Source organism: Marmota flaviventris, chromosome 16, assembly GCF_047511675.1.
Source record: "Marmota flaviventris isolate mMarFla1 chromosome 16, mMarFla1.hap1, whole genome shotgun sequence".
NCBI classification, from domain to species: domain Eukaryota; kingdom Metazoa; phylum Chordata; class Mammalia; order Rodentia; family Sciuridae; genus Marmota; species Marmota flaviventris.
Genome location: NC_092513.1, coordinates 19993468 through 20019060, shown reverse-complemented (window position 1 = coordinate 20019060; position 25593 = coordinate 19993468). Strand labels below are relative to the sequence as shown.

The 25593-nt window shown below is 39.1% G+C and overlaps 1 protein-coding gene across 2 annotated transcripts in view; it reads right to left on the bottom strand.

Moving 5' to 3' along the window:
* Ccdc68 (coiled-coil domain containing 68) overlaps positions 1-25256 on the bottom strand; it is a 30615-nt gene extending 5359 nt beyond the window's left edge. Inside the window, exons 1-9 of one of the 2 annotated variants that reach the window (XM_027948953.2) lie at positions 25168-25256; positions 22469-22590; positions 21229-21315; positions 18425-18565; positions 17431-17556; positions 15788-15916; positions 10864-10946; positions 3310-3415; positions 1866-1949 (exon numbers count right to left, since the gene is read on the bottom strand). In XM_027948953.2, coding sequence (XP_027804754.2) covers positions 1866-1949; positions 3310-3415; positions 10864-10946; positions 15788-15916; positions 17431-17556; positions 18425-18565; positions 21229-21315; positions 22469-22590; positions 25168-25174 — 885 coding nt within the window. In that variant the 5' untranslated portion in view covers positions 25175-25256. Of the gene's footprint in view, positions 1-1865; positions 1950-3309; positions 3416-10863; positions 10947-15787; positions 15917-17430; positions 17557-18424; positions 18566-21228; positions 21316-22468; positions 22595-25167 lie in introns of both variants that reach the window. The other variant, XM_071602591.1, reaches the window with a different exon arrangement.
* Positions 25257-25593: the final 337 nt, after the last annotated feature.

Genomic DNA, 25593 nt, shown 5'->3' with positions numbered 1-25593 from the left:
AAAAGGAGTCATATGCTTTAAAGTCAAGTAGACTAAAATGCAGATTCTGCCACCTGCTAGCTAAGTGATTTTGAACAAGTTTTTTTTTTTTTTTTAAACTTCTCTGAATCTCAGGTTTTATCACTTGGAAAATGTATCTTTTCCTGCACTTACTATTAGACCAAAAGGCCAATTGGATCAATAATGTACAGTGTGTAGGATAAATTACCATTTTACTTAAGACAATAAAATCTGCTTTGGGGATGATATGAACAGACACAACTGAAGATCATAAAATTGGATTAGAAGCAGGAGCACCACAGATTCATTGACTCTGTGAGAAGACTTGGCACTTAATTAGGTATGACCAGAGCCCAGGACCATAATGAAGTGAAAGATCAGAGAAAGATACCAGATCTAAAATAATCCCTCCAATTAAAATTGATCACAGATGCACAATAATTAAAGCAGTAGTTTATTGGAGCCAAAATAGGCTGGTAGGCCACTGAACAGTTTCCAACCTAAGAATGTAGTCTAGAATTCGTGGGTGTTTCAATTTCATTCACTGGTCATAAACTCCAGAGTGCGGGTCTCATGATTTCTCTATTTCAACACTGTTTTTCTGAATTCTGTGCCTAGGTAAGAGTAGTCACTCAATACCTGTAGAACTAATTACACCATTAGTGATGTGCACAAATGAATGAAATGAGTAAAAGTTCAATTACTTTCAATATAGTAGATATAGTGAGCCAGATATACTCCACACTTTATGTGCACGGAATCCTACAGAAATAAGATGCAATCATGGTGCTCCCTCCTGGTCTATCCTGAGGAGGAGAAAAGTTCCCAAAGATGCTGCAGGTTTCCAGTGGAATTCAGAGCATCTCTGTCTTCCACAGGGCAGGACGATATTGGCAGATGGTATATCCATCAGGAAATCAAAATACTGAAGGATAAAGTTGGAAAAGTACGTGGGTTCAGGCAGTTGGAAATGAGCCCTTGATGCAGACAAAGAGGTGACACAGTGGAGGTGGAGGTGCCCGTGGGTCTTGTGCCTGTGCTCCAACCTGGGCGGGGCTTGGCTGCACTACCTCTGGGATAGGGCCACCACCTGCCCAGGATTGTCACTGAATGCCAGAAAAGGGATGGAGAGGAGGGGCCAGTGGAGTGGAGGGGAAGAAAAGCATGTCTTATCACAGGAAATCAGAAAGTATTGTGCTGGGCTTTCCAACAGGCAAAAGTGGATAATTGCAACAGGTTTCTGGAAGTGGGTGAGCGCTGAGGCAAAGCTTGAGAACCAGGATGAGTAGGGACGAAGAGAGAGGAGAAAGGAGGACATTTCAGGCTGGGAAAGAAACCTGTGTGGGAACAAAGGCAGGCGACAGGAAGCCTGGCCATCTGGCTAGAGTGGAATTTACATAAGAGGGGCCTTGAAAAAACTTCAGATCCAAGGCCATGTGGAAAGGTCATCATCTGTCTTGCCAGTACATCAAGTATAATGGAAAATGTGGATGCTTAACAATTACTTAATATATAATAATGTTATTATCAATTTAATAATTCAATTAAATGGTTTAAATACTTACTAGTAATTTAATAATGATTATTATAAATATTCCTCCCAAAGATGTAATTTCTTATGCATAGAACATTCATATGCATATGCTCAGAAGAAGACACCTGTATGTACACACAAGCACACACACTGACACGTGGACACTCACACAGTCACAAGCAACCACACACACACACACACACTCAGATATAGTGTCACAGAGACATGCAGTCATGCACAAGCCCATACACACACACTCACACACAAGCTCAATGAAACACACAAACACATGCACTCTCAGGCTGAATTGTACCACGGATTCCCTTCTTACCTGGGCTTCAAGGATGTTGACTTTTTCTTTCAGATTTTCTATTCTTTTATCTTGTTCTTTTAAATTGTTTTTTAATCCTTCCATCTAAGAATTAGGGGGCACAATTGGAAAAATCTTGTCAGACCACAGGGTCAGAAATCATATGACTTTCTGAGGTCAAATGGCACTCATCAAATAAAAGCATGACATCTCCCAGTATTAACAGACTCAGCAAGCTACAGAAAATCGCAAGCCAAATTAGCACCTGGAGAGGAAAGTCCTCAGATGGTGCTGTTATACATTTTAACTTCTGTGGAACCTATTCACACCAAATTGAGCAGGAGCCCATCCTGTGGAAAGGAGCACTGGTCTCCCCAGGGGTCTCAGCAACCTCATGACCTCCTCCTGCAGATGCACCTGCTGATAGACTGAAGGTGAGGCCCACGGGGAGTGCAGAGGCTCCCCAAGGGATAGCTTGTCAAGCAGTGGCAGGAAGATGTGACCTGCTTTGCCAAGAGGCCATGCAGAATCAGGACATGGGGTGGTGAGGTACAGAACAGCGCCCAAGAAAGGGCACAGTGGATTCTGAAGCCAACTCTGTTACCATCAGCTCTACCACTGAACCATTATGAGCCTTGGTCTTCTCATCTGTAAAATGTGAGTGTGAGATGCCCCCAAGATCCCTCTCAAATCCCACTACTCAACTTTCTGGCCTTTGGGTGAAGCCATGCCAAATGAATACAAGTGCTAACCTGTGTCACGAAAGCACTGGGATTATTTAAGAGGACTCCTTCTGGAAACAAATGCTATATATAAAAACATGAAATAGAAGTCCAATTTTATATACACATCTTGAAGTCTGTCTTATACAGTCCACCATCACCTGTTGCTAACACTATTACTTATTCTTTTTCTCCTGCCAGGGTATTCCTAGAGAATAGGCTAGTTCCTACCCTAAAACACATTCTAAATGAATTTATAATTATAAGGTTATTAAAAAAGATAACTTCTTATTTTTTAAAAATATTTTGTTTATTTGATTGTAGTTGGATACAATACCTTTATTTTATTTTTATGTGGCGCTGAGGATCGAACCCAGGGCCTCACACATGCTAGGCAATCGCTCTACCGCTGAGCCACAATCCCAGCTCCAACTTCTTATTTTTGAAAAGTATGAGTAATTTACAAAATCTTCTGAATAACAGTGCATGGCATCTGACTCAGAACACCTACACAAACATCAATGGAACACCTAAAAAGCAGTTAAACCACAATTTCCCAATGGTCCTTATTGAGAACATGGCAGGTCCTGGTGTTACTGAAGACACTCAGAACTGAGCCATGTTGCATGAGAAAGCAAAAACATACATCACTGGGGAGAAGAGCCCCATGGCAAGCTACCCGTATTTGGCCTTCAGGCTGTAAACATACCATCTACCAGAGAAATGCACTCGATTAGCCTGACCTCCTGGATGATGCTGCGCAGGTTCTGATGCTGAGAGTGAATCACAAACTGCAAATGAGAGATCTGCTCCTGGAGAATGGAAATCTCTGTTTGAAGATCCTGGCAACTGAGAATGCAGAGGGAAAAAAAGAGAGAAAGCTTTGAAAACAGGCTGTGCAGTTCTGTCCCCTGCCTGTAGGGCTAGGCCTCCTTACACACCCCATGCAATGGAGCACTAGACCACACAGATCACACTGAGGATGAACAGCCAGGAAGCAGCCCCTGTGATGTGCCTAGTTATGAACTTGAATGGGAATGCCAATTACAAAGTTTCTCCAAGAGACAGCTGGGTCAAGTTGTATTTGGCCAAGTGAAGCGCTTAACATTTCTAAACTGTCTTGTATATGAGCACCCACGGACCTGGCACCCAACAAAATTCACAGCTCATTACATAAAAGGGGCAGAACATGTGAGCAAGAATGGACACTTTATCTGATATATATCAGAAACAGATTTCCAAAGAAATAGGTTTAGTATATGTTATGGGTTGTCTGTCCTCCCCTCACTTCTTCCCTCTCTTCCTTTCTCTTCTGGGTTTTCTACTTGTGATATTCTACCTGTAGGTAGGGAAAGGGGAAAGAAAAATAAGTAAATTAAATTTCAGCTAACACTTTTGAGTCCACACAAACCACGGTAAAAAAAAAAAAAAAATATATATATATATATATATATATATATATATATATATATGAGTTAGGTTTGAACTTAGATTGCTCATACTTTTCCAAAGCTCCACTTGGGGTACTGGAATTGATTACCCAACTTTTGCTTCTTTCTCTTCTTCCAATATTAGTTATAAAGCCACATTCATCCCGGCAAGACCACCAAGGTTGGGAGACTGGGAAGCTGAGAAGCCACTCACACTTTCTAAGTCTCTGTGCAACAGTTGCAATAATCTCTGCCTTTGCTACTTTATGAGATTAATCCATAGACTTGAAGAATAAAGTTATTATGCTTTCTGAAAGTAATGAGCTTTTCACATAGTAATATATTGATATTATTTCAGCCTTTTCAAAGTTTTGCAATGAGTAACCCTCATCCAATGCAATCACAATTCTGGATTTTTATAGCCTCTACATGTAAAGATCATGGAAATTCATAGAACACCATAGAACATGATCTCTTTAGGGAATGATCTCCACTTGTTTCATATCATATATTAAGGCATTGTTTCTCAAATTTAACAGGCATCAGGGATCTTGATAAATCTAGATTCCAACTTAGTATGCAGGTGTAGGGCTTGAATTTCTGCATATACAACTGGGTGTTCCATCATGTTGCTGGTCTATGGATTATGCTTTGAGTAGTGCAGCATTAGACCACTAAAGGAGGCTCGGTAACTTTTTGTATATAAGATAGTCTTTCAAAACCATGTGACTTACTATTAAGCAACTTGCAAAATTTAGGAAATTCTTTTTAACTCTCTTTCTCTCTTGGTTTTGCACGAGAGGACTTTAGAAAAGTTTAGTTGACTGTACAAAACATTAATTTCCATAAAGTTACACTAATCCTTGCATATGCAAATAACATAATGATGACTATTACAATATATTTATCATATGGAATTAAATAATTTATCCTACCAAAGTGCTGTATAATTATGCAAAATAAATGTCACAAAATACATGTAAAATGAGGTTCATTGTTGTTCATAATATAAAACAAAAGGGAAGGTTCTAAATGCTCATCAATAAAGACTGAAAAAATGAAGCAAGGTCTATCTATGCCATTCAGATAGCCAATATATATATGAAGATGCTAAATATCATTGATATTCAGTGCAGCACAAATGGCAGCCACACATACACCTATACACAACCAAATTAGCTAAAATTTAGTAAGACTCAGAATACTGAGTCTTGGCAAAGATTTGGAGCAACAGGAATTTTAACCACTGCCACTGGAAATTAAATTAATATAATCATTTTAGAAAACATTTTCTTCTGAAGTTAGCCAATGATTCATAATTCCATTTCTAACTATATTCCAAAATGTGCACTATGAGACAGATAAAAAAATGTTTATGGAAACTTTATGCATGTTGAAACCTGGAAACAAACCTGCGATATTCATTGACAGGAGAATGGATAAGCAACTGTTGCTTTTTCACACATAAACCATGAATGACAGACACTAACAACATGACTGATGCTCAAAAACCACCCGGAGCAAAAGAAGACCCAGCGTGCCACTCATCAGAAGGTAAAAATGAAAAACTTAGTCAAGGCAGCTGTTATGCTAAGGGATACATAAAGAAAAGCAGGGACATGATACAGGACAGTCCAGAGCAGGGCCACTTCAGGAAGTCACAATTGTTCACCCACATGTTTGCTTTTAAATAGTCCATTAAACCATAGGTAGTATTAATGTTCTGTGCATGTTTCTGTATGTGTGTCTTACTTCACATGCGTGTGTGTGTGTGTGTGTGTGTGTGTGTATCAATATTTGTTTAAACAGAAAAGAGATGCAGGGGATACAAGCCAACCAACTAATGCTAGTGAGCTTTTCATGTTTATGAATTTGGAAGAATTCCATTTGTCTTTGGAGATTATCATGCTATTTAATCTTCTCTTGCTGTTTTTTGTTCCTTTGTTTGCTGTACAGGGAATTGAACTCGTGGGCGTTCTACCACTGAGCTACATCCCCAGCCTTTTTTTTTTTTTGTAATTTTATTTTTTACCTAGAGACAGAGTTTCCCTAAGTTGATTATCATGCCTACACAATACAATCTGCCAGCTACGTCCTCCCTCCCCATCATGACTGACATGTTAAACAACTATCCAATTAAGAAAATTTATGAAGGAATAAAAGGGCAGATTGTTGACGCAGGCTGAAGAAAGACTCCCAGTTCAATTGCGCCTTTGCACATGGTTCTTGTAACATGATCCTCTAAGGGACCCATCCCTCAGCAAAAACACATACTTGGACCTTTCCCTTGGACAGAGGAAATGTGAAATCGGAACCAAGTAAATGTGCAGTTCATTGTTTTCTTTCCACAATTTGTGAGGGGAAAGTGTTTGAAAAAAAGAAGCTGGATGCCTGATTCAGAGGAAAATGCTGTGTGCTCATATTCCTGGATCTGACCAAGGAGGCAAGGCACAGCCCTTTCAGCATTTCTGAAATTGAAGTTCAAGGAATAGTTGCTGCAGCACCAGCCTGCACTGGATTCCAGATGCCCCTGAGTTCGAGGATCAGAGGCTTTCTTAAGAAGGAAAAAGGAGTCTGGGCAAATTTCAGATCCCCTAGCAGGTGAGGTTCAGGACCTGAGGAGGGGGCAGGGAACTTGGAGCCTCTAAGGAGAGTCCAGACTTCAGAGGTTTGCAGCATTTCAAAGAGAGTGAGAGTGAGAGGGGCCACAGCCCAGGGAATGAATCCTTGGGGCAGGGATCATCAGGAGTCCTTTATCTAGGATTCATGCTCTGCCTCCCAATGTCTCAATAGAATTTTTGATGGATATTTTCCTCTGTCATGCAATAGAATAGAAAAAAGGAGTGAATGTTAAAATATAATTTAAAAACTTCAACTTCAGGGAAGCTTCTCAATTCTTTCGTGGTAAGTACAGCTAAAACCCCTGGACATTAGACATAAACAAGCATAAGAAGACTGACAACAATAAGAAGGTGGCAGACTGGCTTGGGATCCTAGGATCGAAGGGGGAAAAATGGTGAGTTCTCGGAATTTTCTCTTTACCTCCTAAATCTCAGAATTGAAGCTGGAAAAGTTGATGGTCCAGAATGTCAATGAGAGCAGACAAAAAGAGAAAAAGAGGAGTCTCTCCCTCACCCTACACCCCCCCCCCAAAAAAAAAAGAAGAATACTGGCCCTTCCCTTTTAGGCAGGGAATTGAGGACTCCTTCCCAATTCATTACTGAGGGAAGATGAGGCAGGTACCTTTTCTGATTCTCTTTCTGTTAGGATTCTTTAGCTTTCAAGACAGAAATTCAATCTTGTTTTTAACTTGCAGAAATGTGAAAACAAATGCCCTTGCCTTTCTTTAGCACCTGGGGTCCTAGGGTCAGTACTTGACAGGAAGTCCACCCTCGGTCTCTGTACTGCTCTGCAAAAGTATTGGTAGGAGGTATCCAAGTTCATGAAGAGCTGTCTCTCCATCTGTTCTTCAGGATGTTCTGTGGGCAGCTTCATTGGCCTTTGCTACATTGCCCTCTGTTCCATGCTGTTGCGATGGCTTTGATTGAATTTTCTTTGGTGTCATGCTATTCTTTTCTAGAGGATGTTCTGAGGTGTGGCCTCAGGTGTTTTTCATGATGTAGTTGAAGATATTGTTCATGATTCTCTTTATGAGCATACCCTGGACAATTTTCTTTCAAGTTATATGAACATATTTTTAAAAAGTGAACTTCTCCCAAAGAATTGGTTAGTTTTGGTCATGTGGACATTGTGAGTCACAGAACTAATCATTAATTTCCTTTTTGGGTTGGTTTAAAAATGCACCAGTGGTCTACTGAGAGCAAGTCCACAGCATTCCACCATATGTATTTTGTAGATTAACCACATGAAATGCCTATTCTTGTATCTCTTTGGTCTCACCATCTATTTTATTTCCAATTTAAGTAATGATGATATGACTTTTATAGGTTTTAAATAAGCAATCTTGGATTTACTTAGAATCCAGGGCACATAAATATATAATTGTGAGTTCATCATTCCTGGTCACATTGACACAGTCCAAAAATACAATCTTTTTAGGTGTTCACAAAGTGCACCAGGGATTGATATACTCAGATGTTACAAGAATTAAAAGGAAAGAATGAAATTTTCCAAAAAAAAAAAAAAATAAAAATAAAAGAAAGAAAAAGAAAAAACCCAAAGAGAAATAAAAGAAGGAAATGAAAATGGAAACTGAAACTACACAACTACACTGCATGCCCAAGATGCTACTTCTGGGCACAGCACACATTCCCCGGGCACTGGAAACACAACACTTCATAGAAGTGAGATTGGGAGAAAAGACAGTGGGTTGGTGGTATCTAAGAGGTTCTCCGAAGCCATGAAAGAATCTTCTGCAGCTACAGGGACTTAAAGATGGCCTGCTGTCTAGGATATAATGTTTCTCTGGATCTCTGTGAGTGTCCACATTACTGAGTGTGGGTCCCCAGGGAAGAAGGAATGAGTGAGAATAGACGAGGTTGGGTATTACCATCACTCAGCCAGACAAGAGGTAGAATCAGTATGGATGTAGAGGTAGCTTTGTTCACATTTCAATAAAACTCAGGAATATGTCTTTTTATTGCTCATCAAAATCCTTCCCATTGTTATTTCCAGTGATGGCACCAAAGGGATGGCTTTTAGAGAGCCCCCAAACTACCGCAGGCAAATACACACTTAAGTGGCAACCACAGTGTGCTTTGACATGCAGCCTCAGCTTGAGGTAACCATCTTTCCTTCTCTGAGGAGTTGCGCATGCCTAAGCAACTCTTACCTAAATGGGCGAGCCCTTGCTGCTAATTTTTATAAATCCCAAATATGACTTTCACGTGAACTTGTGTATATGTCAGTGAGGTAGCAGGGAAATAGCTTTCTGCTAGCCATCGCACAGGAGGGAGGGGAAACCAGTATGGAATACTGGAGCCAAATCCTGTGAGCCAATCCCAGCCTGTGAGAGGCCAGATAGCTTGACAAGGTCCTTAATTATTAAAAGCCCAGATTACTCCTTGAAAGATCAATGGGAGGATTTAATTAGATATGGTACCTGGGGTTACTCTGTAAACTGTAAAGCACTATACATGTGTCTGTTAGTGGTAATGGTAGTGGCAATACAGTCAACCTTATGTTCAAGAAAACACATCTTTTAACTTTCCAGTTCTTCCTCAGGGCCATATTTATCCAACTTGAGCCTGTAGAAATCCCCTTTATTTGAGAGAGCTTAACCCAGTCTCTACTGCTCCAACCCAAAAGTGCTGGTTCATACTGATTTCACTCCGTTGTCACACAGCAACATGAATGCCTCTCCATTCAGTTCGGAGGAGATAATAAGGAAGACAGAATATGTGTGATGCTGCACACTATGAAAACCACATAAGCCAGATGTCCAAACACCTTTCTGGGAGCACAAAATATCCATTTCCTTCAAGAAATTTCTGAAATCTCTTTAAGAGCTTTGGGAGAATTCCTTATGACAATTGCTCATATATAACAGAACTGAAAAAAAATCATTTCTAAAGGATTATACTGTTGACTCAAAGACTGATAAAAATACCATTATTGGTTAAAAAGATCTCTTAAAGAAAAATATCAAACTCAGACTACCTAGACTCTTCATGGAACATACTGTATGAGCCAATAGTTCTGCTATGTGGACCCAAAGCTATATTTAAGGGGAATGAAGTAAGCCAAAGATGGACTTAGAGTTAAGTTATGGGTATTCTTAAGTAATTCTATCACATATGGAAGGATACTTTAAGTAATTTCACAATATAGGATGCTCTCTGCTATATTCTTTTCACTCTCTACCAGGATGCGCAGGGCTACACAACTGTTGTAGGAAACCACCTGCTGGGATTACACGCATGTCCAGAGGGAAGAACACAGGAAAATAGTGACTTACTGGTATCTCACCATATTTCAGGTATTTGTGCCTGATTGCCAGGTTCAGCCCATTTCCGGGTTTTAGCATATGTGGTAAAAAAAAATTTTGTGACTATGAGCCAGACATATAAGGAGAGATGAGAAGAGAGAAAGAGAAATCAGAAGGGAAAAGGAAGTAAGGGGAAAAGACCAACGATCAAGAAAGAGGATATGAGCGTGCATACTACCGAATAAATGAAAATCTGAATTTGCCCCCTGTGAGGCACCTAATAGTGCCTGATGACCCAGTGAGCGAGAGTTCTAGATGGATGGACTAAGATGTGGAAAGACAGTTGACTTTGAATGTGATCTATTTGCATCAGAACTACCATGGCTGTGGTGGGCTTAGAATAAAAAATGAGAACAGAAATGTCTGATGGTGTGAGTTATGACCCAACGTTCTAGAGGATTCTCCCAATGACAGCTGAGTAGGGCACCCCATGATGTCCACATATCCAGCCCACCCGAGGGTGCTGAGCACTGCAGCAGCTCGAGAGGTGTGACTATGAGTCGGTTCCAAGATGGCAGGATGTTTTCCATAGTACCTCCTTCATCCTCTCCTGAGCTGTGGAGCACCACAGAAGTACCCTAGAATTTGACCTGTGGGCTGGGCGGTTTGATGTGGGCTGCAGAAGAGACCCCTGAGCAGACAAAAGCATGGGGAATGACAGTGTCACCAGCATCCTTAACACCAAGAGCAAACAGGGAGGCTCCATCCAGGCTCACTCAACTCTTTAGAAGGATTAAACCCACACACACCACACCCCCCATTCCTCAGTGGGTGAGGAAAAGAAGCATAGGGCTGTTGTTCCTAAAAATTCATCCTTCTTCCCACTTCATTGGGGGTGAAAAGACTGTCCAAAGTGGAGCCTGCCAGTGGAGAGGAAAGATATCAGAAAGTACTTTGATTTAGCAGGTAGACTTGCAAACCTTTTAGCATATGCAGTGTTGGATTTGAGTTGCAGCAGCTTGGTTTCCAAAGACAGTTTTCTTTCTAGCAGTGATCTCTTTTCCTAGGGGAAAATAAGATACAAATTTTGTTTATTTTCTGTGTGTATGGGCATGTGTGTGCAGGCACACACATGTTTAGTAAAGCATTCTTCTTGCAAACTGTTCACAAAAGATGCCTCTTGCAATGCGAGAAATACAGATTGAGCTAAAGAGCTCATTTCCTAAGAGCTGTTTATAAGGTATCCCAAGACAGCCTGGTTGGGCATTCCTCTGAGTGCTTTACAAGGAAGTTAAAAGTAGTTTTTTCCCTCATTCCCTTGCTGCCTAGAGAGCTTGCTCCTCATCTAACCCACTGCTGAAATGGAGCCCCTGCAGCTTGACTTCTCCCATCCTCCTCCTCAGTCCCACCCCGAATGCACAGTCTGTTCAGTCCCGAGCTCATCACCACACCTGTCTCTCCTCCATTAGGCTGAGTGGTTGGTATCCAAGGACACCAATGCAAGTACCTTGATACCTCTACCTGCTCTCGTGGCATCTGTCGGAAAACAGGAAAGTACTAAATGTATTTTTAATGACGGATCAAGGCCACAGACAATTAAATTGCTTCCTAATTAGGATCCCAGAAAAGCTATGACACTAAGAAAGAACATCTTTACACATGCTGTCGTTTAATTATTAAACCAAACTATCTTCATCCCAAAGGAAAACAGACAAGTCCATGAAAAACCAGGCTGGGATGATTGTGTTCGGTGTGTATTTGATGGCAACATGCTGGAAGAAGGAATTTGGAGTTTGGGCTGGCTGGTTTAAGTAGCCAAGTTGGGATGTGGGGGAATCAGGAAAAAAACTGAAAAGAGCAGGAATTGGTATTGGCAATATGGATGGCACTGACTGAAAGAGATTTTATGAAAATATCCACAATGCTATTTAAATCGCTTCTCACTGTGGTATTTCACAGGCAGAGCACAAAGCAGAAGCATCCAAAAGACTCTGCACATGGGCTGATCTAGTTTTGAAATTTGGGCCCAAGGTTTTAGCCTCTCTGGGTCTTATTACTGTTAAGAAAAATTAACCAAAACTTGGAAATAAAAGCAACATGTGCTGCATGTAGTTTTCCTGTCACATTAGGTCATGTTTAATAATCTGACCCCCGAATTTTTTAATTTACTGATAATTTTCCTGTGCCTGACTTTGTGATCTGATTAGAGTTCTGACTCTCTGAAGTTGCATGTTAATGTGTGGGTTCCTGTCTGGTAGAAAAGATGATCCCAAAGGTTATGGTTTAATTGCCTCAAAGAATATAAACCACTTTTTAAAGTCTAACCTAAAAACCTAATTCTATACTCCTTTCCTTCTCACAAAATGCCTACGTAAGTAGCCAGTTTCTCAAAATACTTTATTTAAATCAGCTTTACCATCTTACTGGTTCCCTCATTAGTTAATGAGTTGAATAAAACATTCGACATGTATTCATTCTATATTTGTGTGAGTCACATTTTAAAATTTATGAACATCCCTAAAATGAGGATAATAATCCCTAAACTGAAACGTTGGGATGATTAGAGATAATGTATGTGAGAGGCCTACCTGCTCCCTTGGCATGGAGCTGGACCTCAGTATATAATAAATTTGAGAGTACGAATTACTTCATATTCTATGTGTTCTGAGATTTTTTTTAAATTATGCTAATTTATTCAAATTTCTCTTGTGGAATTCTTGATCCACAGAAATTGTTTCAGAGTAGCCATAGTTATGTTCAAATTATTTCTGAGCCTTGCAATCTAATGATGACGTTTGGATGACCAATAAAACTCATCAAAGATCATGTATCTTAAATTTCCAGGGTGGAGGAATGGTGTTTCACAATCGTTCTTCCCGATGGACTTCGTCTTGATTAACAGCTTTTCACAGTCAGAGTTCAAAGAGTCCACAGACAACTGAAGAAAACCTCCAAGCCAGGCCAGGGTTCTAGCATCCGGCTTGGGCTCCTCACACACCCTCTTGGGCAGCACAGAAGGTCACAGGTTACCAGCTAACACTTCTCTGACCGTGGTTTCATGGTGTGAATAGCATCACACCATGGGTACCTGCTGTTCCCAAAGCCGCCCCGCTAGGAGGCAGTATCAATAGGAGAGGAGTGGACACCAATTAGAGTCATTACCAAATTTTCCCATCTAACTGATGTAGGGACCCAGAATGTCATTTTATCTAGCATAAGAAAAGAGAGCGACATAATGGGAAGGGCTGTGAACTTGAAGCCCTGGAGGATTACAGAATACTTCCTTGGCCCCCACTCTCCTGGTTTATAAAATGATGATGAGAAACTAGGTGGTCTCAGAAGTGTCTTTGAGCTCTAAAATTCTAATGGAGCTAAATCAATGACACTAAGAATCAAACATGATTCAACAGAATTGCACTGTTAGCAAAAGGAGAATGTGCCATATGAAAATGCTCTTATTGGGCGTTTTCGCTAGCTTATCACTGTGTGTGCGGAATAGATTCTCACTGCATTCCTGATTAAAGTGGGACAGATGGTGGAGGTTTTAAGTAATGTGTTCATTACCAGACCTCATAGCACTAATGGCTATTTACTGGAGCAGGACCTTGTTCAAGTGAGTAGCAAATGAATTCTTCTCTAGGGGTACCCGCTACTAGGGCGGTATTTATCACCCTTTCTGAGAATGAGCATTTTTTCATTTTTGTTTTCTTTTGGAACTAGGATCTTTTCCCTATTAATACAAAAGGTTTAGGACACACTCCCTATCTGAGAAACTTCCTCCAAGCCTGTCTTCTCATTATCTCCTTAAACCAAGATGGTGCCAAGTTTTAATTCTTTTAATAGTTTTATTTGTTTGTTTACAAATATAAAATATCTTTAAATTAAATATGTTAAAAAAACACTCCATGCTCCTCCCCTCCATCTCCACTCAGCTCAACCTCACAGAGGTTCCCCAGAGGCTTTACCCCAGAAACCACTGAACTTTGGCATTCTAGAAGGTTACCACATGGCCTAGCTTAGCCATGGGCATCCAGTCTATTACTCTGTCTTCTATAGGCAGAGAACAGTTATGGGTCAACATTAATGGCAAGCTAAGCCATTGCCTCCAAAAAATGCCCTGCCAGTATCTGAGCCACCGACCCTTAATCTTGAATGTGTCCCCCTACATTCAACAGGGGTTTTAGCCTCCCCCAAAAGATCCTTAGGAGAATTAGAGGCAGAAGATGTGGAAGGTTCTGAAGCCCCACACAGTCCAGTTCCACACACTGTAATCTCCACAAACAGTGACTGTGTCCATTCATTCACAAGCTCATTCACCCCAGCTCTGCATAGCACATGGTAGGTGCTCAAATCTACTGAATAAATGGTTGATTAAATACATCCCAGAACTTTGATACCTAGTATAATAACTCACATATGGTCTGGAATTCCTGGGGTTGTTAGAAAACAGAAATTATCTTCCACTGTCCTTTTGTTAATTTTCAGGCACTAACCAGTGGCCACTAATCTGACCTGGTGTTTACTGGATTTGAGATAGGATGATTGCAAGTTGAAGGTTACATTCCAAACTGGTTGATCGAGTTGTTTGGTTAGACAACCCTATGTGCTTTCCAGAACTGTTTTCCTTTTCTCAATGCAAACATTCATTGTGCTTAGTTTCTAAATGATTTATTATCAAATGGAGTATTCTAACACTAGCAAGTACCAAACCAAATATTGCAGCTTTTCCAAAAGAGTGTAATTATAAACTGGCCTGCCTGCATACACCAACTGCTTAAGGACATTCTAGTCCAATGATTCTACTGAAGAATAGCACCCAATACCTAATAGGAGTGTAGCTGTGAGTTGTTATTATATAACATTAAGTTTAGGCTTATTTAGTTTTTGCCATTTTCTCTTAGGACCTTCATTAAGATTATAAATGCAACTAAATTCAGTATCACAAACCTTACATTTTTGGAAAACATTTTAAAACTAATCAAAGTTCCTTCGGTAAGAAATCTGAATACCATTGAAATGTGACGTTTTTGAAGTGACATTTTTTAAAATGCCATAACAAAGAAGACTTGTAAAACATATTGAGGTTGAGAAGAGCAGAAGTAAATCAGGAGATTAAAACAATAAATATAAAACACATCAGGTGGAATTTCCTAGAAGCCAAACCTATGTTCTTATCTACACTGAATACAGTTTCAGAAATGCCAATTTCTTGTTTGTTTTGCTATTAAAAGTTAAAATTCCTTGTTTTGTTTGAATTCTAAATTCTAAGGCATGAATAATTAAATTTATGTGTTTATCTTTTGTATGGATTTGGAGTGCCAGCCACTTAAAGTAACACTGCATGAACCGTTTCCCAATTTTTCTTCTATTATTACTCTTTTCCAAATCCATCTTTGGAAAGTTCTGATTTCCAAAGAATAGATTTTCTTACTGTGAACTCTCTTTCTCCTGGTGTAAATATTAGTTTTTATGTACTCAGAGGGGTCAAGAGTGGCCAGAAATGAAGACTGCTCTCTCTAACACACACAAAAGGCCATGAGGGGTAGCATCTGCCACATTATTATTCCAAGAGGTAGATTCTGTGGTATTTCCATTATTTCCATTCACAGCCTGACCTGGTTTCCCATTCTAAGATGTGCATTTGCTAGAAAGAGAAAGTGACAATGGTATCACTACATTATTTGCTAAAGTAAATCCATAGCTATACCACAGATCATATTAAGTGTTAAAGAGAAGAAGCTACCATTATTGAGCACTTCCTAAGATCAGGTATCATAGGAGGAAATTTCATTTCACATTATATTATTTTATTTAACTTAATATCCTATTTTTTCAGTGTTATTGTCTTTCATTTCCCCCCGAGTCCTGTCAGGAAGAAATCCCTTTCATTCTTCAGGGACTTACCTTTTCCATTCTCTCTAGAAGGTTCTCCAATTCTGTGATCTGACTATGTTTCTCTTCAAGTTTTTCAGTGACTTGATTCAGATTTTCAACATGTTGTTTCAATTTCTGTTCTTTTTCAAGCTTATTAACCTTTGGTCAGAAAAATAGTTACCAGATTGTTTTTATTAAACCATACACATAACATGTCCCTCTAGAATTTTCTAACTAGCCACAGAAATGAATAGCTCACACTTGTTTAGAATTATTCTTTTGATCTCAGTGTTTTCTTTGAAATAATCCTGATGAATGCAATACTAAATCAGTAGAGAACAATAATATATAAATATGATCCCTAGAATGTTGACATTTGTTACCATAAAGCCCATCTCCCAAAATGGTATGAGAAAGACACATGCTGATTTAAGAAAAGCAAAATATTTAACTGTTTCTCAACAAACATTATCTAGAATAAAAATAAAAGCTTATATGTTCAATTGAAAGTGTTTCTGTTTAAATCAGGAAGTGTCATAGAAGCAGAATAATTATCCCCAACGTGTCTGGGGTTTTTCCCAGGCGTGCTGCAGGAGGGGAAAGACCACAGAAGAGAAGTCTCTGCTTGGCCTCCCATAGGCCACCCTTGGGAGTGTTTCAACTTGACCTCTACCTGACATGAACATAGATATCTGTTGCAGAACTTGAGATTTCTCAGTAAAAATAAAAGCATTTGTCTGCCCTTAAAAAATCCAGGTGGGCATTCCTGCCGGGCTGCTTGGGGTAAGGCCGATGTCCCATCACAGGGACATGCATGACCTGTCTGCAGGTCCCACTGCTCCAGTGGACCCCTCGCAGGGGCACAAGCCAGCCAGGCCATGTCATTTGCTTATATTCTTCACCCGACCCTGCACACAGGCGAGTTTGTAGCTGTCAGCATCATAGCCCGAAGCAGGAGGAGCATGACCTAAGCAGTAGATTTCCTACTGTGCTCCCAAGGGGACCTTATACCTAAGGCCAGAGCAGGCAGAGACCCAGGCACCTCATCCTGTGTTTTATATTCTGAGTTTCAGTACACACACACACACACACACACACACATGTTCTCTCCTCCAATCCTAGAACATAAATTTCAGACGTTTATCAGTCCTAGCACACGTAACTCTGATTTAAAATAAAAGCAAACAAAAAACTGTGCGTGAGTTTGCATGTGTGCACATTTATTTTTATATCTTTAAGTATATTTGTACGCACACACAACTTATGTTTGTTTTTTCCCTAATCAGAATAATGTATTCTAAGACCCAAATGATCTTTAATCCATTTATCTGGCCCGAAACCCAAGTCCAGAGAAAAGGAAATGACTCTGTCTGGACCATCTTGTTAGTCAAAGGTGGAGTCAGAAGAGGCACAGGCCAGCCCCGATCTCCTAACAGGATGCCCTGCCTCCTCCCCGTGTGCTGTGCAGGGGGCTCTGGGCAAGAATGACAGGCAACACAGCAGCTCGGCCACATCTGGTGTGGGCTCAGCAGGACTGGGGCAATCGGCACAAAAGGCAGCTCTTCTGCCTCGTCTCTGCCCTTGCCACATCACCGGCTCTGGCTTGTTCCACATCTAACTCCTCCAGAAAGAGGGACTAGACTGGCTCCCATGGACCAGCTGATAGTTGGTACCTGGAGTAATTGTTGACTGTCCTCATGCTTCTTTCTCACGTCTTCAGACTGTGCTTGGTAGTTTTCAAATAATTTCTGGGCCACATTTCTCAGAACTGCTGCTCCTGCTTCTCTGGAGGCTTCCAGCTAGGGAAAAAGGTCATGCTGCATGTTTTGACATTTCCAGTTAAAAGGGTTAGAGGCAGAACATTTTGATGGGCAATTAAAAACAGAGACTTTGACTATAACATTTGCAGCCCCATAGACAATGGATGGGAGAAAAGACACTGTTATTTGATAAAGGAAAACATAAAAGAAGAAACCCCTTGTTTAGTGGGTCAGTGCATGGAGACATATCTGTCCTGGCCACGCCGAAACAGAGCTTTAGGTGCATGCATGGTAGCTTCCCGAAATAGAAGTGGGACAAGCTTGAAGTATGTGGGCAACAAAAATTTAAGGATTGTGAATCTTTCAAAGCTTTAAATAGGGAAATAAAGATGGCTGCAAAGATTATCTACTAAGATATTCACTGCAGGATTGAATAGAAAATAAGACCCCTCAAAGAAAACATAAAGCATTCAATAAAGGATCAGTGAAACCAATAGTGAGACATCTATGAATGCTATAATTAATGTTTATTAAATATGCAAATGCTTTTTAAAATTTATTGTGGAAAGAAACTTAGCTTGAGACTTAGCCTCTTGAATTTGGAAGTGCACAGTACAGCATTGTTAACTATAAGCTCAATCTCTAAAGCAAGCCTTTAGGACTTACTCAACTTTCATAACTGAAACTTTATACCCATTGAACTTCTGTAAGATTTCTTCACTAATAACAGTAAACCAAGTTGAGACCTAATTTGTGAAATAGAGAAATGCTGTACGCATGTGAGCACCCGTGTGGGCCTGTGGATGTGTGTGGATATCACTCAGCTTGCACAAAACAACAGATGCTGACCACCTGTCAGCTCCAAGGCTCAAAATGTGAGATTAGAAATTTCCCCTAATCATCAGACCTTGATTTTCAATACTTCATTCTCCTTGTTCACTTCTAAGAGCTGCAGGTCTTTTCCTCTCAGTTTTTCCATGAGCAAATCCAAGCTGCAACAAGAGGGGTCCACTTCAGAGTCGGAGCCATTTTGAACGTTTCCACAGGGCTGAAATGGACAACATGGAATCACTGAGCTGGCCACTCCTTTCCTCATGAACTCTGACAACAATAGTTATCATTCAGCATTACACAGACCAAACCAGCTGGCCTCTACTTTATTTATTTATGTATTAAAAATAAAAATTTTTTTATTTTGCTTTTTGTACAGGAGATTGAACCCAGGGGCACTTTGCCACTGAGCCACATTCTCAGTCGTTTTTATTTTTTATCTTGAGACTGTGTCTCACTTAGTTGCTGAGGGCCTCACTGAGTTGCTGAGGCTGAGTTCAAATTTGTGACGCTCCTATCGCAGCATCCCAAGTTGCTGGGATTGATTTTAGGTGTGTGCTACCACATTAGGCTAGTCTCTACATTTGCTCAAGTTTGAACAGATTCTTATAATAAATGAGGTAGAACTACATGTCTTTTTCCTTTTATATCTCTTATAGTTTCAAATATACTGTTAAATGCATCTTAGGAGATGAAGAATATCCACAGACCAATTTCTTATCTAAGTCATGGCATAAATATATTTTGGCTGCACTGCATTACACACTAATATAATTGGACCTAATAGGTATGATACATAATATTCAATGTTCAACAATGTTTCATTGTAATTAACTTATATCTCATATTAAATTTCCAGTCAGGGATATCAAAATGGAGTACCACTGCCATTATAATTCTATGTAACTGTAGCTCACTGAAACTACACTTGGAGCATAAATACCATCTGGATTCTTAAACATCTGGAGGTGGAAAGAAAATAGTAAACTTCCAACTTAGCACATCAATTTTCCAAAAACCAAGGACCAGAACCCAAGTTTACATAGCAAGTGAGAGAACTCCCAGTACAACTTCTTGATATCCATCCTGTGCTCTCTTTAAACTTATTTCAAGGCAGATGGAAAAAAAAAATATTATACAAATACTCAATTTGCTAAGCACCTACTATGTGCCAGGTCATCTTTTTTATGTTTTCTGTGTACTCCATTGTCATTGTCTGAAGTACTCAAAATGATAGGAGACACTATGATCTTCATACATATGAGGAAATTGAAGATGAAAGTTTAACAAGAGTTATGCATAAAATAACTACCACAACCAGAACTAGAATGTAAGTTTGCTTCGCAACTAAGCCTTTCTTCTTTCCACTACATATGCTGACTGCTTTTGCAAAACTAAAACCCAAAAAGAATACAGTGCAGAAAGATAATACTATCCCTCACCACAACTCTGCCAGATTTGCCTCTTATGGTCCCGACCCTAGTGTGTTCTCTCACTGTCCATATACAGAGTAGAAATCATTTTGTTTTTAAATTTGTTATTGAATATTTGACAGAAAACTGCTGTGGAAGGTAGATTATTGGCATTAAATGATGGCTGCAAAGGACACAGATCAGTGTTTTTCAAACTTTAATGTTTGAGAAGAATGACTTGGTGCGGGATCTGGTTAAAGATGCAGGTCCCAATTCAGGAAGCCTGGGGTGTTGGCTGCAGATATAAAAAGCTCCTGGTGACGCCACTGCCACTGAGACTGAGCCACATCTGAGCAGCAGGACCCGGCACTATAATCGAGCAATCCCTGCAGGGCCAGGTAGCTGATATCTTGGTACTCAGTGGGTCTACTCAGCTTGTGCATTTGACATGGCAGCACGTCATATCATAAGAAGCTACTTCCAACAAACCACCAACAACTCCATGTTGCTATTTACAATGGGCAGTCCTCAATTTCCTTGAGCCTAGACAACAATAGACAGAGCGATCCCTCCAACTTTCTGAAATCGTTTCCTCACTTGCCTGGGAATCTCTTCCAGTTTTAGAACTTTAAGTATCACAAATAGTGCCCCAAATCTCTACCCTGTAACCTGGACCTAGAGCCCAGACTGCTACCCTCAACTGCAGAATCATGTGTCCAGCTGTCTTACTCCTTGAAGACCAGCCAACTCAACGTGGCCAAAACTGATTTTGATATTCCCCATCATCCCCGAACATACATTCCCCCAGGCCCCACTTTCAGAGCCCTTGATTTAAGAAAATAATTGGGGCTAACTGTATCAGCTTAGAAGGCTGAGGATGAGGAAGGGGTTTATATTTACACATCACACCCTCTGTTCTGATGGTGTACTCTGTGGCCATTTTGTATAACAGGTGACAGTGATGAGGTACACTGGCTTAGATGTGGTTAGCCTGGCACAATTCAGATAAAGCTAAGTGCAAATTGTTCCACCTTAGGCACATTAAGTTGGTCCTTAATGGAAGGTGTTGACTTCTAAGATCCTTGCTAACCCTAACATCTTCAACCATGTGTCTACTGATACAGCCCAGGTGAGCCCATAAACTTATATCTTAGTCTGTCATTGGGAAATGCTGCTAAGTTTCTTTCCTGTGCCAACATCTTTCCATGAAAATCAGGTAAGTTAGCTCCCATTAAAATATTCCAACAAGGCCTGGCTATTCCAATGTGAGCTGATTAATGACATGTGTGGGCAAAGATTCCACACATTTGGCCATTAACATCTTTAGATACACATGAAATATTTATTGCTCCTCCTCCAAAGCTTCAAAGAAAAATAATTACCAGAAAATTTACTTAAATAAGGTCAATATGGCTTTTTGCTAATCTTCTGAAAGAATGCAAGTAGTAAATTTTGATAAATTCATTACCTTTGCCTCTAGTTTGTGATTCCTACTGTTATGTCTTACTTCATCTTTAAACATTTGACTTCTGATCTTTTCCAGAGTAGTTCGAATCTAGAGGGAGAAAAGAAAATATATTTTTTGCAAATGCATTTAATGCCAAAAACTCTTAAAAAAAATCTATGCAAGCTATAGAATACCTGATTTTTCTAGAAAGTAACATACATATGCTGATGTCAGATTTATACAGTGGCCATCACCTTAACTTGAATTTAGGCTGAAATGATTTAGATTGCTGAAAATAAACATTTGGCCCTTAAATATCTTTTTCAGACAAACTAAGAACCTGAGAAGCTAAATTAATATTATACTACAAAATACTTATTCAGTAATTAGCACTTAATACTATCTATTTGGTTCTATTTTATCTATATAGTAATTTAGTACTAATTTACTGTTTAGTAATTACTATAAAACAATTACTAAATTAGTAATCACTACAAAATAATTACTATTCAGTCATTACTACAAAATAATTACTACCCAGTAATTACTACAAAATAATTGCTATTAAGTAATTACTACAGAATAATCACAAAAAAGGAATTCATATAAATTTATGTATGAAATATGAGCCCCATGTCGTGATGACCTATGAAATGGCAAGATACTCAAAGATAATTTAATTAGTTGATCTAAACAAGTTATGAACTATCCATATCAGAGTTTATCCATCTGTTCTAAGAAATGATTAATATAAATATCTGTTTCGTTAGCCCTCATCATCTTGGATTCCTGTAAGACCTCACATTTTTAATGATGTGTAGTCATTAGCAGTAGCTGCCCTGAAGTGTGAAGAGGAGCCAGGTAAAGAGAAAGACACTCAGCGGGAAACATAAACATCTACTTGGGAACACAGTACCAGCACTCATGAAACCACTGGGAAAGGTTATAAAACAGTAGGAAATCCAGCAGAGAACAGCATGGGGCAAATTAAGTGCTGATAGGTGTTCTGAATCCTCCTGGCCCATCACTCAATTTTACTGGGGAAAGAAAATCATTTTACTCCAAGTGTCGGATCAGGTTCATATCCTCAAGAGAAATCACTAACCGTGTGTTCACATTTCAGCTGCCAAGACTGTCCTTTGCCAGGCTAGATCTGTTTCTTTTATACTTTCCATGGAAAGGGAAAAACCAAGCCCACCAACCATACTAGAATTTATCCTAAAAAAAAATCATGCGCAGGTGACTGCCAGCACCCAAATACCTTTTTCACATATTCAGTCTCTTCAATAATGTGAGCTGACGTAGATTCATACAAGGCAGAATCCTCCATCTTTTTCTTTGGGGGAACTTCTGTGGTCACTGTTATTGTTGTCATTGTGAATTCTGGCTTTAAGAAAACATAAATGAGCTGAGAAAAACATACTTTCCCAATTATATGGTCATATGATTCTCATAGGAGGAGTTCACTGTAGTCAAAAGTAGGCAATGCAATCTGTACATGTGGAAAAATAAGAATTCATACCCCATTTGAATCAAATGTATGAAATGTCAAGATCATTGTAATGTTTTGAGCGACTAATAAAAAATGTTTTTAAAAAAGTTGGCAAAGATGGTGAGTCCTTAGAATCTGTAGATATCCATTAAAATTGAATATGGAAGAAATATCATCCAAAGCAAACATAATTAAAATTTTTGAAAAAAAATCTGAAAGAGGAAAATATGAAATTTCTTTTTCTTTAGCATCATCTTAGAATTATTATTAATCAAGAATAGGGGACATGTGTTATTCATCTTTATTTTCTAGCCTGTTGTTGGTGCTTAAGGAATTTCTGTAGAATTAACAATAGAATTATAGCAAAACCATGTTGTCTTTGCATATATCTTTATATATAGTTTATAAAGTGTATTTATAATTTGTAATAGTGAATGACTGGATTTAAAAAAGACCCAAATGCCCACAGAGATTGATTGGTTAAATTAATCTAATTTATCGTGCAGTTACCTCTAGGATATGTTGTCCAATTAAAGGTATTGTACTGAAAGGAATATTTAGGATCCTACTTTCTGTGAAAAGGTGGGAAATGGTAATGGAAAAGGAAAATTTATCTCTTACACTTTTGATATAGGGCCATATAAATATTTTAAATAACTGTAAAACAGAATTTAAAAAAGAAAAGGCAATCATACAAAATAAAAACAAAATGATAAAATGACTATATCTACATATCAAGTTGATGGCATAGAATTATTTCAAGTGATTCAAAAATACATACCAGTGATGATCTTTGGTGTGCTTTATTTGTTCTAAGAACAAAAAGAAAAACTAAAAAAAAATCTTAAACTCTATTCATCAATAATAATGTTAGTGGAAAGTTTGGTATTGCTACTTTGAAAGTGTGTGTGTGTGTGTGTGTGTGTGTGTGTGTGTGTGTGTGTGTGTTCAGGCAAGCTTCAGTGCATACTGTAGAAAAAAGCCAATAAGTAAATGAGTTAATATCATTTAAGAGTCAAGATTCTTTTTTGTCATAACAGAAAAAATAACTCATAGAACCAGAAATGTTAAGTAAAAATCTTACAATGTCACCTAGAATTATGAGTATAAAGCAATGATTTTTTTCCCTTAAAAAATATACATTCTACCTCTATTCACTGAAAATCCTAGAAGCAGTAGCAATTAGCACCCTGGTGGCCATCCTCTGCTCCTTGTGTGTCTTAAATTGCTAAAAAGAAACTCGAGCATCTTGGCTGATCCAGGTTGAGGGCAAGAAATGCATCAAGTAAGTCTGAGATAGTGCATCATCCAGCAAGCAAAAATTTGATAAAACGTTACTTGAATAAGACACAAAAGCCATCCTGAGGAGAAATGACCATGCTGGATGGAAACATCAGAATCCTAAATCCCTAAGTTTATGATGACAGGTGAAATCCCACCAGCAGCAGCCTCCTTGCCCACCTTGGAATTCACTAAGGCTGCAACTCAGTGGAATAAACACCACTATATTACAACCTGGAGGAGGGAAGGAGGGGAGAAAAGAGAGAAAAAAAGGAGTGAGGGAGGGGAAAACAGGAGGAGAAAGGAACCAGCATCTGTCTTGTCTTTACTCTAGGAACTAACTGTATTTCATGGTAGCCAGATAGTTGTTGAGGGAAAGGTTTCTAATGAGTTCACAAGGACTGAGGGAAACCCACCACTTCCAGCCCTCTGTGAAATAATGGATCTGAGCAAACACCATTGACCAAATGAGATCGTGAGGTGGAAGTTCCATGAGGATACATTGACCTGAGAGGCCTTATGCATCAATCTTAACCAAAAAGTGCCATGAATTAAGAGTCCTAAGAGACACAGACCAAATGCAACCTATGAACTGTGCTTGGATCTTGCCTAAAACAAATCAATCGTATAGATACATTTTTGAGACTGACTGAAAAATAGCTGGTTCTAAGGAATCATTTAAACTTTGCCAGCTGTGATAGTGGAAGTATGAGATTCTTTTAGAAGATCTTATATATTAGTGATATATATATCGAAATATTTGCAGGTGAAATGATATGTATTTGGAGCTGTTTTAAAACAGCAAGCAGGGGGGCTGGAGTTGTAGCTCAGCGGTAGAATGCTTGCCTTGTATGTGTGAGGCACTGCGTTCAATTTCCAGCACCACATACAAATAAAGAAATAAAATAAAGGTCCATCGACACTAACTAACTAAATAAATAAATAGCAGGGAGGAACAATGGTGTTGGAATAGAGATGAAAGAAGTTAAGCAAAATATAGGTAATTGTTGATGCTGGATGTTGAGCAAATGGGGCTCATTATACTCTATTTTGGTTTTGCTTTAAATTTCTACAAAAAATAATAAGGAACTAAAAAATAAACTGTAATAAAAAGTGCTGCAAAATAGAATTATTAAACCCATTTTCTGGATAATGAAATCAAGATTCCCATAGTAATATGAACTTACCCAACATACAGTAAATCCAGCGGAGCTAAAAGTCAAACCTTGGACTTTTTGAGACTAAGTTCAGGAGTGTTTCCATCCCATTAAGTCTGGCTTCCCTAGAGAAAAACAACAACAACCAACAAACAGCAAGATGTTTAAAATCGAGCAATGGCCTCTGCTACTAAAAGACAAAGAATTTTCACATTGGCCTATATCACTTTGAAATAAAATAGCCTCTGGGGATACCCAAAAGCCCTGCATTTATCCTCTAATCTTCAAAGAAATTGACAATGCATGCCAAGAATTTTCCATTTTATTATAAATCCTCTTAGACAGCCCCCAGGGCTTCAATTTGCTTTGGCTGAAGTTGAGTGGGCAGCAGTGACTCTGCAGGTCAACTTGCAAAGACCACAAGTGGAAATGCTTCTCTGACTCAGTCCTCTCCAG